Source organism: Eleutherodactylus coqui, chromosome 3 (genome assembly GCF_035609145.1).
Source record: "Eleutherodactylus coqui strain aEleCoq1 chromosome 3, aEleCoq1.hap1, whole genome shotgun sequence".
NCBI lineage: Eukaryota > Metazoa > Chordata > Amphibia > Anura > Eleutherodactylidae > Eleutherodactylus > Eleutherodactylus coqui.
In genome coordinates this window covers 263,179,210-263,197,850 of record NC_089839.1, presented here as the reverse complement: position 1 = coordinate 263,197,850, position 18,641 = coordinate 263,179,210, and the positions used below count along the sequence as shown (strand labels likewise).

Here is an 18,641-nt window from a genome sequence, read left to right as displayed (position 1 = left end):
GAGAACGTAGCTTCCATCCGCGGGTGCAGCCTACGTATTGCTTACGTATCGCTGCTGTCCGCTGGTGGAGAACAGAAGTCTGGGGAAATCCAGCCTTTGTTCATCTTGATGAGTGTTAGCCTGTCGGCACTGTCGGTTGACAGGCGGGTACGCTTATCCGTGATGATTCCCCCAGCCGCACTAAACACCCTCTCCTCCAGGGCATACAGCGCTAGTTCAGGCCACGTGTCCAGCTTCGACACCCAGTAGTTGTAGGGGGCAGAGGCGTCACCGAGGATGGTCGTGCGATCCGCTACGTACTCCCTCACCATCCTTTTACAGTGCTCCCGCCGACTCAGCCGTGACTGGGGAGCGGTGACACAGTCTTGGTGGGGAGCCATAAAGCTGGCCAGGCCCTTAAAGACTGTTGCACTGCCTGGGATGTACATGCTGCTCGATCTACGCACATCCCCTGCTACCTTGCCCTTAGTACTGCGCCTTCTGCCACTAGCGCTGTCGGCTGGGAATTTTACCATCAGCTTGTCCGCAAGGGTCCTGTGGTATAGCAACACTCTCGAACCCCTTTCCTCTTCGGGAATCAGAGTGGGCAGGTTCTCCTTATACCGTGGATCGAGCAGTGTGTACACCCAGTAATCCGTCGTGGCCAGAATGCGTGCAACGCGAGGGTCACGAGAAAGGCATCCTAACATGAAGTCAGCCATGTGTGCCAGGGTACCAGTACGCAACACATGGCTGTCTTCACTAGGAAGATCACTTTCAGGATCCTCCTCCTCCTCCTCCTCCTCCTCAGGCCATACACGCTGAAAGGATGACAGGCAATCAGCCGGTGTACCGTCAGCAGCGGGCCAAGCTGTCTCTTCCCCCTCCTCCTCATCCTCATGCTCCTCCTCCTCCTCCTGTACGCGCTGAGAAATAGACAGGAGGGTGCCAAAATTACCAAGGACATGGCAGATGTCTGTCAACCAGGCCCACTCTTCTGAAAGGAATTGAGGAGGCTGACTCCCACTGCGCCGCCCATCTTGGAGTTGGTATTCGACTATAGCTCTACGCTGTTCATAGAGCCTGGCCAACATGTGGAGCGTAGAGTTCCACCGTGTGGGCACGTCGCACAGCAGTCGGTGCACTGGCAGCTTAAAGTGATGTTGCAGGGTGCGCAAGGTGGCAGCGTCCGTGTGGGACTTGCGGAAATGTGCGCAGAGCCGGCGCGCCTTTACGAGCAGGTCTGACAAGCGTGGGTAGCTTTTCAGAAACCGCTGAACCACCAAATTAAAGACGTGGGCCAGGCATGGCACGTGCGTGAGGCTGCCGAGCTGCAGAGCCGCCACCAGGTTACGGCCGTTGTCACACACGACCATGCCCGGTTGGAGGCTCAGCGGCGCAAGCCAGCGGTCGGTCTGCTGTGTCAGACCCTGCAGCAGTTCGTGGGCCGTGTGCCCCTTATCGCCTAAGCTGAGTAGTTTCAGCACGGCCTGCTGACGCTTGCCCACCGCTGTGCTGCCACACCGCGCGACACCGACTGCTGGCGACATGCTGCTGCTAACACATCTTGATTGCGAGACAGAGGAGGAGGAGGAGGAGGAGGGTGCTTTAGTGGAGGAAGCATACACCTCCGCAGATACCACCACCGAGCTGGGGCCCGCAATTCTGGGGGTGGGTAGGACGTGAGCGGTCCCGGGCTCTGACTCTGTCCCAGCCTCCACTAAATTCACCCAATGTGCCGTCAGGGAGATGTAGTGGCCCTGCCCGCCTGTGCTTGTCCACGTGTCCGTAGTTAAGTGGACCGTGGCAGTAACCGCGTTGGTGAGGGTGCGTACAATGTTGCGGGAGACGTGGTCGTGCAGGGCTGGGACGGCACATCGGGAAAAGTAGTGGCGACTGGGAACTGAGTAGCACGGGGCCGCCGCCTCCATGATACTTTTGAAGGACTCCGTTTCCACAACCCTATACGGCAGCATCTCAAGGCTGATGAATTTTGCTATGCGGACGGTTAACGGTTGAGCGTGCGGGTGCGTGGCGGCGTACTTGCGCTTGCGCTCCAACAGTTGCGCAAGCGACGGCTGGACGGTGCGCTGAACTACACTGCTGGATGGGGCCGAGGACAGCGGAGGTGAGGGTGTGGGTGCAGGCCAGGAGACGGTAGTGCCTGTGTCTTGAGAGGGGGGTTGCATCTCAGTGGCAGGTTGGGGCACAGAGGGAGAGGCAGGGGTGCAAACCGGAGGCGCTGAACGGCCTTCGTCCCACCTTGCGGGGTGCTTGGCCATCATATGTCTGCGCATGGTGGTGGTGGTGAGGCTGTTGGTGTTGGCTCCCCGGCTGAGCTTTGCGCGACAAAGGTTGCACACCACTGTTCGTCGGTCATCAGGCGTCTCTGTGAAAAACTGCCAGACCTTAGAGCACCTCGGCCTCTGCAGGGTGGCATGGCGCGAGGGGGCGCTTTGGGAAACAGTTGGTGGATTATTCGGTCTGGCCCTGCCTCTACCCCTGGCCACCGCACTGCCTCTTGCAACCTGCCCTGCTGATGCCCTTGACTCCCCCTCTGAAGACCTGTCCTCCTGAGTAAGCGTTGCACACCAGGTGGGGTCAGTCACCTCATCGTCCTGCTGCTCTTCCTCCGAATCCTCTGTGCGCTGCTCCCTCGGACTTACTGCCCTTACTACTACCTCACTGCAAGACAACTGTGTCTGATCGTCATCGTCCTCCTCACCCACAGAAAGTTGTTGAGACAGTTGGCGGAAGTCCCCAGCCTCTTCCCCCGGACCCCGGGAACTTTCGAATGGTTGGGCATCAGTGACGATAAACTCCTCTGGTGGGAGAGGAACCGCTGCTGCCCAATCTAAGCAGGGGCCCGAGAACAGTTCCTGGGAGTGTTCCCGCTCCTGAGCAGGTGTCATTGTAGTGGAGTGAGGAGGCTGGGAGGAAGGAGGAGCAGCAGACAGAGGATTCGGATTTGCAGCAGTGGACGGCGCAGAACTGCGGGTTGACGATAGGTTGCTCGAAGCACTTTCTGCCATCCAGGACAGGACCTGCTCACACTGCTCATTTTCTAATAACCGTCTCCCGCGTGGACCCATTAATTGGGCGATGAATGTGGGGACGCCAGAAACGTGCCTCTCTCCTAATCGCGCAGCAGTCGGCTGCGACACACCTGGATCAGGAGCTCGGCCTGTGCCCACACCCTGACTTGGCCCTCCGCGTCCTCGGCCGCGTCCACGTCCTCTAGGCCTACCCCTACCCCTCAGCATGCTGTATTACCAGTGATTTGATTTCACAGGCAGCTAATAAATTGGCGCAAGACTGCAGGCCAAATATAATTTTTTCCCTTTTTTGAAAACGAAAGGCCCCACTGCCTCTAGTGAATGTATAATCTAAGTTTAATAACTGTGCTGTTTTCCTGCTAATGTGTCACAGAACGTGAGGGTAGCAGAGTTATTAACTGTGGCAGAGCAGGTATTTTTTTTCCCAATTAAGGAAAGCAAATGGCGAAGCCAGCAGTAAACCGTAGCTGGGTGCGTCTGATTTTTAAAGGTTGCACACGCAGCCGACACGTGTCCACCGCCCTTAGGACGGACAGAGGCAGGACAAATAGAATTATTTTCCGTTTTTTTGCACCAAAAGGCAGCACTGCGTATATTCAATGAATAATAACTGTGTTGTGGCCCTGCCTACACAATTCTTTCCCTGCAGTATCAATGGAGGGTGCAATGCTCTGCAGAGGCGATTTTGAGAAGTAAAAAAAAATGCAGCACAGCTAACAGCAGCCAGCACAGTACTGCACACGGATAAATATGGCCCTAGAAAGGACCGTTGAGGTTCTTGAAGGCTACACTCACTCCTAACACTCTCCCTGCCTATGCAGCACTTCTGTCCCTAATGCCGGGTGCAACGCTCTGCAGAGGCGATTTTGAGAAAAAAAAATTTGCCACTGCTAACAGCAGCCAACACACAGCTATCAGTGGCCCTAATAAGGACCTTTGGGGGGTCTTGAAGCCTACACTAACTACCAATTCTTTCCCTACAGCAGCTCCGGTACAAACAGCACTGTCCCTCATCTAACTCACACGGCATCTGAGGCGAACCGCGGGAGGGGCCGACTTTTATATTCGGCGGACACCTGATCTTCCCAGCCACTCACTGCAGGCGGGTGGTATAGGGCTTGAACGTCACAGGGGGAAGTTGTAATGCCTTCCCTGTCTTTCAATTGGCCAGAAAAGCGCGCTAACGTCTCAGGGAAGGAAGTGAAAGTAACCCGAACACCGCATGGTGTTCGTTACGAATAACGAACATCACGAACACCCTAATATTCGCACGAATATCAAGCTCGGAAGAACACGTTCGCTCATCTCTAGTTTTCATATAACTTTTCAATATTAGTCGTCAAATATATCACTCCAGGTGTCTATGGTTGAACTCTAAGCATATATTAAAACTTATATCTATGCTTTCAGATAACAAAAATTTTGTCACACTGGGTGGTTATTCTGAATGGATTCCCAAACCAGGATGTGTCTCTTAGAACAGTGACTAGGAAAAGTATAGCCCTGGCACAGTCTAATGAAATGTCTGAGATTAGTGATGAGTAAACTTTTAGTTCGGTTCAGCTAGTTCACTGAACTTTTGCAAAAAAGTTTGGCTTATTTCAAATTAGATCGAACTGAATCAAAAGTTCATCAAAAAACCCTAAAACTGAGAGTATTTTTCAGGGCTCTTATGGCTTTTAGACAATTTTATACACAAGTGTTCAGGACTAGCTATGAGTGAACAGAACCAGTAGAATCTTGATTCGCGTAGAAATTTGCTAAAAGCTTGGTTCGGATTTTTGCCGAAATGAAGTTTTAACAGGGTTCTACTGGTTTGGTTTGCTCAACACTGTATGAAATGTCTGAAGTACAGTAGTGAAAAAAGAAATTCAGATAGTTAGTTAAGGGTCTGACTTTTCTGTTTAAGATCAGAAGTCGGTTCAGTATGTGTAAAATGTCCCTTAATTCCTAAGAAGGTGATGGTAGAAGCTACTGTACTACTGGCCATAGACCATACCAAGATTTAGTTATCCTCAAAGGTTGATTAAAGGGGTGGTCTCGCGAAACCAAGTGGGGTTATACACTTCCGTATGGCCATATTAATGCACTTTGTAATGTACATTGTGCATTAAATATGAGCCATACAGAAGTTATTCCACTTACCTGCTCCGTTGCTAGCGTCCTCGTCTCCATGGTTCCGTCTAAATTCGCTGGCAGCTTGCTTTTGTAGACGCGCTTGCGCAGTCCGGTCTTCTCCATTCAGCACGAGCCGCTTCAGTGTGCTCCCCGCTACAGCTCTTCTGCGCATGCGCAGACGAGCTGTCACTGCTCGGGAGCGCGCTGAAGCGGCCATTCTGCACCATCCTCTGTTAGAGGAAGGTGCAGAAACTGGAGCTGCCCAGCGGAGAAGCCCAGCCCAGCCCAGCCCAGCAGCCCCGAGAAGCCTCCCAGGTAAGTGATGGGTCGGGGGGGGGGGCTGCCGCTGCGCCGGGCTGCGCCGGGGGGGCTGTCGCTGCGCCGGGGGGGCTGTCGCTGCGCCGGGGGGGCTGTCGCTAGGCCGGGGGGGGGCTGCCGCTGTGATGGGGGGGCTGTCGCTAGGCCGGGGGGGGGCTGCCGCTGCGCCGGGCTGCGCCGGGGGGGCTGTCGCTAGGCCGGGGGGGGGGCTGCCGCTGCGCCGGGCTGCGCCGGGGGGGCTGTCGCTAGGCCGGGGGGGCTGTCGCTAGGCCGGGGGGGGCTGCCGCTGTGATGGGGGGGCTGTCGCTAGGCCGGGGGGGGGCTGCCGCTGCGCCGGGCTGCGCCGGGGGGGCTGTCGCTAGGCCGGGGGGGGGCTGCCGCTGCGCCGGGCTGCGCCGGGGGGGCTGTCGCTAGGCCGGGGGGGGCTGCCGCTAGGCCGGGGGAACTAGCGCTGGGCTCCGGAACCTAGCGCTAGGCTCCGGGGCCTTCACCTGGGCTGAGGGTCTAGCGCTGGGGAGCCGGGGGCTAGCGCCGGTTACCTGCTGTCTGGTCGGCGGCTGCGGGGCGTCTGGTCGGCGGCTGCGATGCGTCCGGTTGCCATGGAGACACAGCTGGCGGCGTCTCGGGAGCGCGCACGTCGGGCTGCAGCGAGCGACGGGGAAAGAGCCGGCGGCCATCTTGAGGAAACTTTTATAAGTTGCTGAAACGCTGGAACGGTAAGTACGAACCAGCTAGAAATGTCATTTACAGGGGGGCTTTGTAATGTATGTTTAATGGGGGGGACTGGGCAAAAAAAAAAATTAACTGCTTCCTCGAGACATCTCCTTTAATATTTTACGTGCAGTGGAATAGATTCATTACTGCTGGTAGCTGGCATGCTTTGCTTGGGTTTTTGATACGATTGCACGCATACAATTGCCAGATAAGATGCATTTTCACTTTGTAAATGTTCTTCTGCTTTCATGTTTCTCACAAGTGTTTATTGATCACCTGAAGCAAAATTACAGCAGTGTCAAAAAGTATGTGAACTTAAGTTGAACTGTAAAACCGGTAACAGTTATATGAATAACTTATTCCAGGAGGATCAGTAAATAAGGATTATTAAGGACAATAATATCGATAATGATACAATTATACAAACTGTCTACTGTAATCAATAATATATTCAGTGAATGTAATAAGAGGCTGCGCCCTCTGCCCTCTATTTGCAATGGGATGTTATATTCTCATCATAGTAAACATCTCCACTGATTTTATGAAGGAGACAAGGGGAAAATAAGAAACTCAGCAATTGCATCATGGCAGTCAAAAGTTATTTACTAAGGACTAATGGATATATTCTAAATAAATAGTAGACATCTTCCTAGGCAATGTGAGCTAATCAATACAATCATATGTGGTGTCCCATAAAGGACATTTATCTCCTATGTACAGGATGCAGTAAGGTCTCGTTCACATTGGAGTTAGGGATTTCCATTTCCCTATTCCATTTGTGGAACAAAGAAATTGGATTAAAATGGAATTAAATGTTTCAATTTTTTTACCTATTTATTTCAATGGGTTTTCCAAAAAATGGTTTCCATTTGCTTCCGTTCCGCTTTGTTTCTGTTTTTAAATGGAACAAAAAGCAATGTTCTGCTCTACAAAAGGAGCAAAGAAATAGAAATCTCAAATGAGTGTGTAAAGCTGGTGTGAACAAGCCCCAAGTGATAAAAGTCTGATTGCTGGGAGCCTACTGAGTATGGTGCTCAGCTGTTTTGGCAATGGAGCATCATGCATGACCACTGCTCCATTTAAATGTCTCCTCAGGGCTCAGTCACACGGGCGTTGATCCGCCCGTGTTCCTGCACGATGAGGGCGGATTGGCACCCGTGTGACTGAGCCCTGATACGGCCGCCTTGCAGGTGCGGACAACTCTCCGCACCGCCGGAAGAACGAACACATGGCCGGCAATGGAGCCGGTCATGTGTTCTTTCTTCCGGCGGTGCGGAGACTCGTCCGCACCTGCAGTATGGCCGTCTTATCGTGCAGGAACACGGCGGATCGGCGCCGGTGTGACTGAGCCCTCAATGTGGTCATGCAGGGCAGAGAAATTGGGGACTAGGGTCTCCTGTTATAGTGATTAGTGAGGGTCCCAGCAATTTGATAGTTAGCAATGATTCTTGAAATATATACATGATTTTCTCTTAAAGGGTTTACTTCAGATAGACCTTGGTGCCATTCCACCAGGGTATACAACCAATGGCCAAGTCCAAAGGTTGCCACCACAGTTGATAGGTGGAAAAAAAGTGGCTTTATCTTTTTTTTAGGTAGTTGATTGGCTACAATTGGCCAACTATCAGCCTTCTAAAAAAGCCAAACAGAGCTTTACCAGTATTGTTGCATGCACCATGTCATTCGGCACCTGGAGGTGATATGTAAATACTAGTCTGCTAATTAGTCGGCAGGGAGGTTGGTTCCCCAGCTGGCCAATCAGCCTTGATTGTAGTATATAAATTCCAGCACCTCCTTTCACAAGGTTCCAGTTTTTCTCTTGATGGTGGAGTTCTGGTCAGCTTCACATTCATCTGATGCCGTCCCACAAGCAGATAAGTCCCTGGTATCCATACTTATTATTATGGTGTAACATCTGCTTTCTAACTGTTTCATCATTGTTGTTTAGTGTACATATGAATATTGACATCCCCTTTTACATCTAGGGACAGTGTAAGTAGCCCGTAGGCCCGGGGCTTTCCCTGTCAGGGTGATCACTCTGCTTTTAGGCAAAGTTTTCTCATTTTAGGTAGACAGCTTGACAGCTCCCTTTCCCATTCTTTAGTTTCATTTTTCTCAGTTCTGTTTTCCAAGAGTTACATAGTGTGTGTTTCTGTCCTTTTGGAGAACTATTACATGTGATCAGGATGACGTGCTTTGGCATCTGGCTCAGATGTAACATCTCTGTAATTTTGTTCTTTTGATATGCCACCAATGACTATACTCAGTCAATCTTTTTCATTCTTACTGTGCTGTAATGGTAGTCAGTATTACCTGGTGCTTTGGAAGTCCTATAGAAAGGCTTTTGGAGAAACATGCCAAAAACCCGTGACATAAACAGTAAAAAGAGAGGTGAAAACTAGCCTTCCCCATGATATAAACCGTGCACTCTTGGTAAACGGGGCATCATTTTTAGGACCCCAATAAAATTAGTCAACATGTTTCAATATCAGTATATAGTTAGTAAACAAAAGATAAGAGCCAAGCTTTACTCACAGCCAGATACACTGCTCCATATATACTGAGAGCTGCTTCTTTGGATGGAAATGTCCTCCTTGCTTTCAGTACAAGGTCTGGATTTCCAGTGCAAGCATTGGCATCTGTGATGAACTGTGTAAGCTGTTGGCAACCAAGTGCTGTGTAGTTGGGTTTACAAACTGTAAGAAAATGTGGTGCCAAGTTCCCTGTCACAACTTGTCCAGCATTTACAAATATATCTGTAGCAAATAGTCCAAAAGTATAAATTCCTGCAAAACATTAAAAGAGAAGAGCATTTTAATGAAATATTTACTGTAAGTAATGCATAAAAAATAAGGCATTCATTAGGCAAAGGGAACAAAGACAATGCTAGGAAACCCATAGAAACCCTCCACCAATTCGATGTCAAGGGTCCCATATTTTCAACCTACAATATTTTTGTGGGAATTACTTTGTAAATGGTACTTTAAAAACACTGTCCTAGGCTAAAATTTACCATCAGACTGGTAGAGAAACATCCCAATGGTAAATCCATGCAAAAAGAAATGTAAATGCAACATTATATGTTGGCACATCTCTCATCAGTACTCACCACGAAACTTGGAAAACTCATTTTAAAATGTTATCAATTAAGTGGCTTCTAGTCTAGATAATAATAAGTGATCCTTTGTGATGTACAACCACTTGTGTGCATTCAGTTTACAAATTAATTTAACTCCTTGGTGACCGCCTATAGGCCTTTTTTCATGGGGTGACCTCTAAGGAGCCTTATTCCGATGCATATGTCTTTTTATGATGTATCAGAATAAGGCTGTCATCGGTGCACCAGCTTGGGTATAGCAGAAGCTTGGCTGTCTAATGACAGCTGGGCTCCTGTTCTAATGGATGTTTAGGTGCTTTAGTTAACTCTTTAGGTGCTTCAGTTAATGCTGACCACTGGAACTAGGCAGTTTACAAAGGGAGGGAACTCAACTTTCACTCAGTTGGCTCCCTGCAATGCAATTGCAGCATGCTGATAGGTTGCTACTGCAGACAGGATTCTATGGGAGAGTCCTTTAGAATTGTATTATACACTGCAATACACAAGTATTGCAGTGTACTGTATCTTATCAAACAATGAAATGAAATGAAGTCCCATAATGGGGCTAAAATAAAAAGTAAAAAAAAAAACAGTTTAAAAAAATGTTAATAAAAAAATAAAACCCCTCACACTCTACTTATGTAAAAGAATTTCAAAAAAATAAAAAATCACAGAGTTGATATAATTGTATTCATAATACCCAAACTAAATAGTTATATAATGTAACATGCAGAATAAACACTGAGAAAGAAAATGAACACATTTCTAATTCTGTGTACATCTCCTCATAAACAATGCATAAAAAGTAATCAAAAAGTTGGAAGAACCACAAAATGGTACTAATTAAAAAAAACAAGCCCTCACATTGCTCTGTTAACGGAAAAATAAAAATGTCATGCGTTTTTGAGAGAGATGACACAAAAAATGCCATTTTTCGAAAAAGTGTTTCCATTATGTAAAAGTAGTAAAAAAAAAACTATATATATTTGGTATCAACATAACTGTGCTGACCTGCAGAATAAACTTATCCTGTCACTTATACTGCATGGTGAATACTGTGAAAACAAAACTCAAAAAACATTGCAGAACTTTTTTTCCATTCCTGCCCCTCAAAAATTTATAAAAGTTGTACAATATGCGTAACCCATGGTGCCATTAAAAATACAACTTGTTCTGCCAAAAAAAAGCCCTTAGATGGCTATGTTAACAAGAAAGGTAAAACGTAATGGCTCTCGGAATGCAATGATGAAAAACTGAACACTGTTTGCTCGTTAGGGTCCAAAATAGGCTGGTCATTAAGGGGCTGAAATATCCTACTGTTTTGTGTTGACAGTTCCTATGCGGACCTATATGCATCCATGTTTACAACTAGTGATGAGTGATTATTGGAATAATTGGGTACAGAGTGGTATGCCTGATTTTTCAAAAATAATAGGGATGACCTGATCCCAATTCCCATTAAAGTCAATGGGAATAAATATTGAATTCACTAATTTGGCCTCCAGAATGTCCCTAATGCAGCCAAATCGCATGTGAATATAGGTGGTGGTGGTGGTGGTGCGTCTTCAATGAATGTGGTTCAGTGGTTAGCATTGTTGTTTTGCAGTGCTTGGGTCCTAGGTTCAAATCTCATCAAGGACAACATATGCATAGACTTTGAAAACCTTCATACTGCAAGTGCCTTTGGCCAGATTTAAACCTAGAATTATAGCACTGCAAGGCAGTAATGCCAACCATTGAGTCATCATACTTGTTCCTTCTCCTCCTCCACGGGAAGAAGAAGATTAAGCACACAGAGAACATAAAAACTCCATCAAGATGTTGTCCTTTGATAGACTTGAACCTAGAACTCCAGCACTGCAGGGCAGCAGCACTAACAACTTAGCCACCACCTTTCTACTGTCTGCAAGCTAGCAATAAACAGTGATTAGATGCTATATGTAAACACATTATTGTATATGTAACCTTTAGGAGAATATATACCTTGCAATAGTGACCAAGGAGACTGTATGGATGTTGGTATGGTAGTAAATGTGTTATACACCTAGCAAAAACAAGGATGTATCTATATACTGGCGTTTACTCACTCATCAAAATTAATGGCTATTACTAATCCCCATTACTGATAGCATTTAGGCCTCATGAACACAACCATATGGAAACCATACAAATCTATGCATTCAATTACTCTACTTTTGTATGTCTTTGTTTTTTCTAATAAGAAAAATGGAACAATACCTCTGCAGTGCCAACTACTGGAAGGCAGCATTCCTGAAGTCAATGTCAGACTCTTAATACAAGCCTTATAACAATGACTGGGAATAGAAAACCAAGCCAGAACATTATACACAGACAGCTGTTTTGAGGGTTTTGCCCCTCTTCAGTGTGCAGTAGGTTTCTGGCTTGGCTAGTTAGAAACCTATAGACATGAGTTGGGAAGGCTATCGTTGCTCCTTAAGAAGAGCCCCTAAAAGGTAAGTGAGGAGACTTCTTATAAGGCCATCCATGCTCCTCTGGGAAATATGCAAATAAGGAAGATGGAACAATACCTCTGCAGCACCACCTATTGGAAGGCAGCATTCCTGTAAGTCAATGTCAAACTCTTTATACAAGCCTTATAACAATGACTGAGAATTCATATTTCCCAGAGGAGCATGGATGACCTTACAAATCTCCTCACTTACTTTCTAGGGGCTCTCCTTAAGGAGAAATACTACCCTTCCCGACCTTTGATTTCATTCGAGGCACACAGAGTTTTTGTCTTACAGATTCTTATGGAATCTTCAACAAACAATCATGGCATGTTCCTGCGAATATCGTATTATGGTGGTGCCTTTGAGAGGCATTATATGGCGGTACACGTTTGTTATTAAACTCACTGGAATATCTGCTCAGATGATGAGAGACGTATCTGGATACGAACCTTTAACTATAATTTCTAAAAAAGTATGAAAGATATATATTCAGGGTTTAAATATACTTCTGTATTACTCACTGTAACTGTGAGAAATGTACTTCTAGTTTTTACTTCTTACTCTCTCTTCTCTTGGTCTTTTCAGCTATTATATGCAAATGAGAGCACGTCTCTGTATTTCAATCTAGACTCTTACTGTAAAACATAATCCTTACAACTGAGCTATGAGAGGAAAGTGGTGATGACATTTCTTTCCCAGTATAAAATTGATAGCTGGATGCAGAGATATTTGATGGTTTAAGGATAATTGTACAGTTTCCATGGACAAAAATCAAGTTCATTTTCTACTTGAAGCCCCGGATAGAAGTGTTATCTTTATCAGCCATACTGTATTAAGAGAGTACACAGCTCCTCGGAAAAGAGAGTAATTATTAGGTTGCGAAAACCAAGAGGACTGCTAATGATAAGAAATATATACTGTATATAAAATATTCACCATCAAAATGTCAATTACTATAAAGTACTAATGCATAGAACACAAGTAATACCCTATATCCAAAATACTAGTGGGGACAAAATGTATACAAGGAGCATACCCCCACATAGTAGCAATCAGTAATTATAATAAAGTGGCATCAGAGCGTTAAGGCCAGAAGGCATAAAATGCAAAAATAAAGGTCATGTACAGCCATATGCATTATGAGACTTGAAAGGAAAGGAACCACATGTTCGTTGAGGTCAGATGCGGAAGTGCCATAGCCAGCTTTGCTCCCGTCGAGTTCAATAGGAGTTGAAACCCCCTAATACACTTTCCTGTCCAACGCCAGTGCCGATGTGGAAGTGCCAGAAGTGTAATAGCTGTCTTCAGCTCCCATTGATGTCAATGGCCAGGAAGCCGACTGTGATACTTCTTCTGATCCTGATGATGATGTCTAGCCCAGCTGCACTGAAAGTGGGCTGGGTGATCAGCCGATCGCCAAGGATCCTGAGTGGCGGGTTCCCGGAGATTAACTACTCATAACCTATCCTAAGGATGAGTCATCAATAGTTATTGCCCCAAAAGCCCCTTTAATAGGCTGATCTGTTGGTTGACCAGTATTATATTGTCATTACTGGTCTCAAATTTTGTGTATTTTTAAATTGTTTTTAATTACATTTTGTCAATTCTGTTTTATTGTCGCAATTTATATTATCTTGCTTTTAGGGTGTGTGCTAATTTTGATGTAGTTGGGTTCGTTTTTGCCTTTTTTTTTTACTTATCTTGTTGCACTCCTTTTAGTTGTTGTAGCAGTGCCCATTGCAGTCATTATAAGTAATTGGTGTCTGTTTGACTATTGAAAGTGAATGGCTCTATTTGAGGTTCCATCTTAATACTGTTTTAGGTATTTTGTGATGAAACCCTGAGATGGAATCCCACAGTATGGAAAACAACGCTGTAGGAATGATCCCTAAGCAATGAAAAATTGTGATGGCTAGGTGAGTCAGATCATCTTTAAAATGGCAAGTCTGTTCCTGGTAGGCAGGAATCTTTAAAATGTGGGATGTTTCTGGTATGCAGTGGTTAGTACCTACCAATGGTGTGCCAGGAAAGGACAGCCAGTGAACTGGCAACAGGGTTATGGACACCAAGGCAAATTGATAGGAGAACGAAAAGAAGGATATCTCATCTGGTTCAATATAACAGAAGAGCTATTGTAGCACACATGGCTAAAAACGTTCACGTGGGTTATGATAGAAATGTGTCATAACTAGAGATGAGCGAACGTACTCGTCCGAGCTTGATACTCGTTCGAGTATTAGCGTGTTCGAGATGCTCATTACTAGAGGCGAGCACCACGCGATGTTCTAGTTACTTTCACTTTCATCTCTGAGACGTTAGCGCGCTTTTCTGGCCAATAGAAAGACAGGGAAGGCATTACAACTTCCCCCTGCGACGTTCAAGCCCTATACCACCCCCCTGCAGTGAGTGGCTGGCGAGATCAGGTGTCACCCGAGTATATAAATCGGCCCCTCCCGCGGCTCGCCACAGATGCATTCTGACAGAGATCAGGGAAAGTGCTGCTGGTGCCGGAGCTGCTATAGGGAGAGTGTTAGGAGAGATTTTAGGCTTCAAGAACCCCAACGGTCCTTCTTAGGGCCACATCTGACCGTGTGCAGTACTGTTGAGGCTGCTTTTAGCAGTGTTGCACAATTTATTTTTTTGTATATCGGCCGTGCAGAGCATTGCGTCCTCAGTCTGCAGTCATTGTACAGAGTATAGGGCCAGTACTGGTGAGGCAGGGAAGGAGATATTCAGGCTATATAGGCAGTGGGCTTTTTCCAAAAAATTGGGGAAAAATACTATATTTGGGCTGCCTGTGACCGTCTTCAGTTTACTGCGTGTCTGCTGGGGGTAGTAGTCCTAATTAATACGCAGCTAAGCGTTACAGCAGGCTTGCGCAAAATTGTTTCCTGGATCTGCTGTCTCTGTTACATCAGCACCGTCATCCCGCCACAGGGAAACAGTATACATAATATTATACGCTGCCTACAGTATCTATCTGCTGGGGATAGTAGTCCTAATTAATATGCAGCTAAGCGTTACAGCAGGCTTGCGCAAAATTGTTTCCTGGATCTGCTGTCTCTGTTACATCAGCGCCGTCATCCCGCCAGAGGGAAACAGTATACATAATATTATACGCTGCCTACAGTATCTATCTGCTGGGGGTAGTAGTCCTAATTAATACGCAGCTAAGCGTTACAGCAGGCTGGCGCAAAATTGTTTCCTGGATCTGCTGTGCGTTCCGTAAGGGGAAAAAAATCTATTTGGGCTGCCTGTGACCATCCAGACTGTACTGCGTCTCTGCTGGGGGTAGTTGTCCTAATTCATACGCAGCCAGCTAAGTGTTACAGCAGGCTTGCGCAAAGTTCTTTCCTGCCTCTGCGTTGCCTCTTACATCACCGCTGTCATCCTGTCCAGAGTGAAACAGTCTGCAGTAATTTTACATAGTCCACGGCCAGTAGTGGTGGTGAGGCAGGGACAGTGAAAGACATATCCAGTCTATATAGGCAGTGGGCTTTTCCAAAAAAATTTGGGAAAAAAAATCTATTTGGGCTGCCTGTGACCGTCCTGACTGTACTGCGTCTCTGCTGGGGGTAGTTGTCCTAATTCATACGCAGCCAGCTAAGTGTTACAGCAGGCTTGCGCAAAATTCTTTCCTGCCTCTGCTGTGTGTTCCGTAAGCGAAGTCAGCCTCCAACCACAGGCCAATAAGCGGCACATTTAATTACAGCGTTCTGTTTCTGCACTACTGGTAATACAGCATGCTGAGGGGTAGGGGTAGGCCTAGAGGACGTGGACGCGGGCGAGGACGCGGAGGCCCAAGTCAGGGTGTGGGCACAGGCCGAGCTCCTGATCCAGGTGTATCACAGCCGACTGCTGCGGGATTAGGAGAGAGGCACGTTTCTGGCGTCCCCACATTCATCTCACAATTAATGGCTCCACGCGGTAGACCTTTATTAGAAAATGAGCAGTGTGAGCAGGTCCTGTCGTGGATGGCAGAAAGTGCATCCAGCAATCTATCGACCACCCAGAATTCTGCGCCGTCCACTGCTGCAACTCTGAATCCTCTGGCTGCTGCTCCTCCTTCCTCCCAGCCTCCTCACTCCATTACAATGACACATTCTGAGGAGCAGGCAGACTCCCAGGAACTGTTCTCGGGCCCCTGCCCAGAATGGGCAGCAATGGTTCCGAATCCTCTCCCACTGGAGGAGTTTGTCGTGACCAATGCCCAACCTTTGGAAAGTTCCCGGGGTCCGGGGGATGAGGCAACTGTCTCAAGAGCTTTTAGTGGGTGAGGAGGACGATGACGATGAGACACAGTTGTCTATCACTCAGGTAGTAGTAATTGGAGTAAGTCCGAGGGAGGAGCGCACAGAGGATTCGGAGGAAGAGCAGCAGGACGATGAGGTGCCTGACCCCACCTGGTTTGCTACGCCTACTGAGGACAGGTCTTCAGAGGGGGAGGCAAGTGCAGCAGCAGGGCAGGTTGGAAGAGGCTGTGCGGTGGCCAGGGGTAGAGGCACGGCCAGACCAAATAATCCACCAACTGTTTCCCAAAGCGCCCCCTCGCGCCATGCCACCCTGCAGAGGCCGAGGTGCTCAAAGGTCTGGCAGTTTTTCACTGAGAGTGCAGACGACCGACGAACAGTGGTGTGCAACCTTTGTCGCACCAAGATCAGCCGGGGAGCCACCACCACCAGCCTCACCACCACCAGCATGCGCAGACATATGATGGCCAAGCACCCCACAAGGTGGGACGAAGGCCGTTCACCGCCTCCGGTTTGCACCGCTGCCTCTCCCCCTGTGCCCCAACCTGCCACTGAGATCCAACCCCCCTCTCAGGACACAGGCACTACCGTCTCCTGGCCCGCACCCACACCCTCAACTCCGCTGACCTCGGTTCCATCCACCAATGTCTGTCAGCGCACCGTCCAGCCGTCGCTAGCGCAAGTGTTGGAGCGCAAGCGCAAGTACGCCGCCACGCACCCGCATGCTCAAGCGTTAAACGTGCACATAGCCAAATGTATCAGCCTGGAGATGCTGCTGTATGGGGTTGTGGAAACGGAGACTTTCAAAGGTATGATGGCGGCGGCGGCCCCGCGCTACTCAGTTCCCAGTCGCCACTACTTTTCCCGATGTGCTGTCCCAGCCCTGCACGACCACGTCTCCCGCAACATTGTACGCGCCCTCACCAATGCGGTTACTGCCAAGGTCCACTTAACAACGGACATGTGGACAAGCACAGGCGGGCAGGGCCACTATATCTCCCTGATGGAACATTGGGGAATTTAGTGGAGGCTGGGACAAAGTCAGAGCCTGGGACCGCTCACGTCCTACCCACCCCCAGAATTGCGGGCCCCAGCTCGGTGGTGGTATCTGCGGCGGTGTATGCTTCCTCCACTAAACCACCCTCCTTCTCCTCCTCCTACGCAACCTCTGTCTCGCAATCAAGATGTGTCAGCAGCAGCACGTCGCCAGCAGTCGGTGTCGCGCATCGTGGCAGCACAGCGGTGGGCAAGCGTCAGCAGGCCGTGCTGAAACTACTCAGCTTAGGAGAGAAGAGGCACACGGCCCACGAACTGCTGCAGGGTCTGACAGAGCAGACCGACCTCTGGCTTGCGCCGCTGAGCCTCCAACCGGGCATGGTCGTGTGTGACAACGGCTGTAACCTGGTGGCGGCTCTGCAGCTCGGCAGCCTCACGCACGTGCCATGCCTGGCCCACGTCTTTAATTTGGTGGTTCAGTGCTTTCTGAAAAGCTACCCACGCTTGTCAGACCTTCTCGCAAAGGTGCGCCGGCTCTGCGCACATTTCTGCAAGTCCCACACGGACGCTGCCACCCTGCGCACCCTGCAACATTGGTTTCATCTGCCAGTGCACCGACTGCTGTGCGACGTGCCCACACGGTGGAGCTCTACGCTCCACATGTTGGCCAGGCTCTATGAGCAGCGTAGAGCTATAGTGGAATACCAACTCCAACATGGGCGGCGCAGTGGGAGTCAGCCTCCTCAATTCTTTACAGGAGAGTGGGCCTGGTTGGCAGATATCTGCCAGGTCCTTGGAAACTTTGAGGAGTCTACCCAGATGGTGAGCGGTGATGCTGCAATCATTAGGGTCACCATTCCTCTGCTATGCCTCTTGAGAAGTTCCCTGCAAAGCATAAAGGCAGACGCTTTGCGTTCGGAAACAGAGCCGGGGGAAGACAGTATGTCGCTGGATAGTCAGAGCACCCTCCTGTCTATATCTCAGCGCGTTGAGCAGGAGGAGGAGAAGCATGAGGAGGATGAGGAGGAGGGGGAAGAGACAGCTTGGCCCACTGCTGAGGGTACCCATGCTGCTTGCTTGTCATCCTTTCAGTGTGTATGGCCTGAGGAGGAGGAGGATCCTGAAAGTGATCTTCCTAGTGAGGACAGCCATGTGTTGCGTACAGGTACCCTGGCACACATGGCTGACTTCATGTTAGGATGCCTTTCTCGTGACCCTCGCGTTACACGCATTCTGGCCACTACGCATTACTGGGTGTACACACTGCTCGACCCACGGTATAAGGAGAACCTTTCCACTCTCATACCTGAAGAGGAAAGGGGTTCGAGAGTGATGCTATACCACAGGACCCTGACGGACAAACTGATGGTAAAATTCCCATCTGACAGCGCTAGTGGCCGAAGGCGCAGTTCCGAGGGCCAGGTAGCAGGGGAGGCGCAGAGATCAGGCAGCATGTACAGCACAGGCAGGGGAACACTCTCTAAGGCCTTTGACAGCTTTCTGGCTCCCCAGCAAGACTGTGTCACCGCTCCCCAGTCAAGGCTGAGTCGGCGGGAGCACTGTAAAAGGATGGTGAGGGAGTACGTAGCCGAACGCACGACCGTCCTCCGTGACGCCTCTGCCCCCTACAACTACTGGG

General features: G+C 48.7%; 1 protein-coding gene across 1 annotated transcript in view; it reads right to left on the bottom strand.

The window, feature by feature from the left end:
• PLPPR5 (phospholipid phosphatase related 5) overlaps positions 1-18,641 on the bottom strand; it is a 265,407-nt gene that overhangs the window by 116,636 nt on the left and 130,130 nt on the right. The window contains exon 3 of the mRNA XM_066594747.1: positions 8,721-8,971. Coding sequence (XP_066450844.1) covers positions 8,721-8,971 — 251 coding nt within the window. The remainder of the gene's footprint in view (positions 1-8,720; positions 8,972-18,641) is intronic.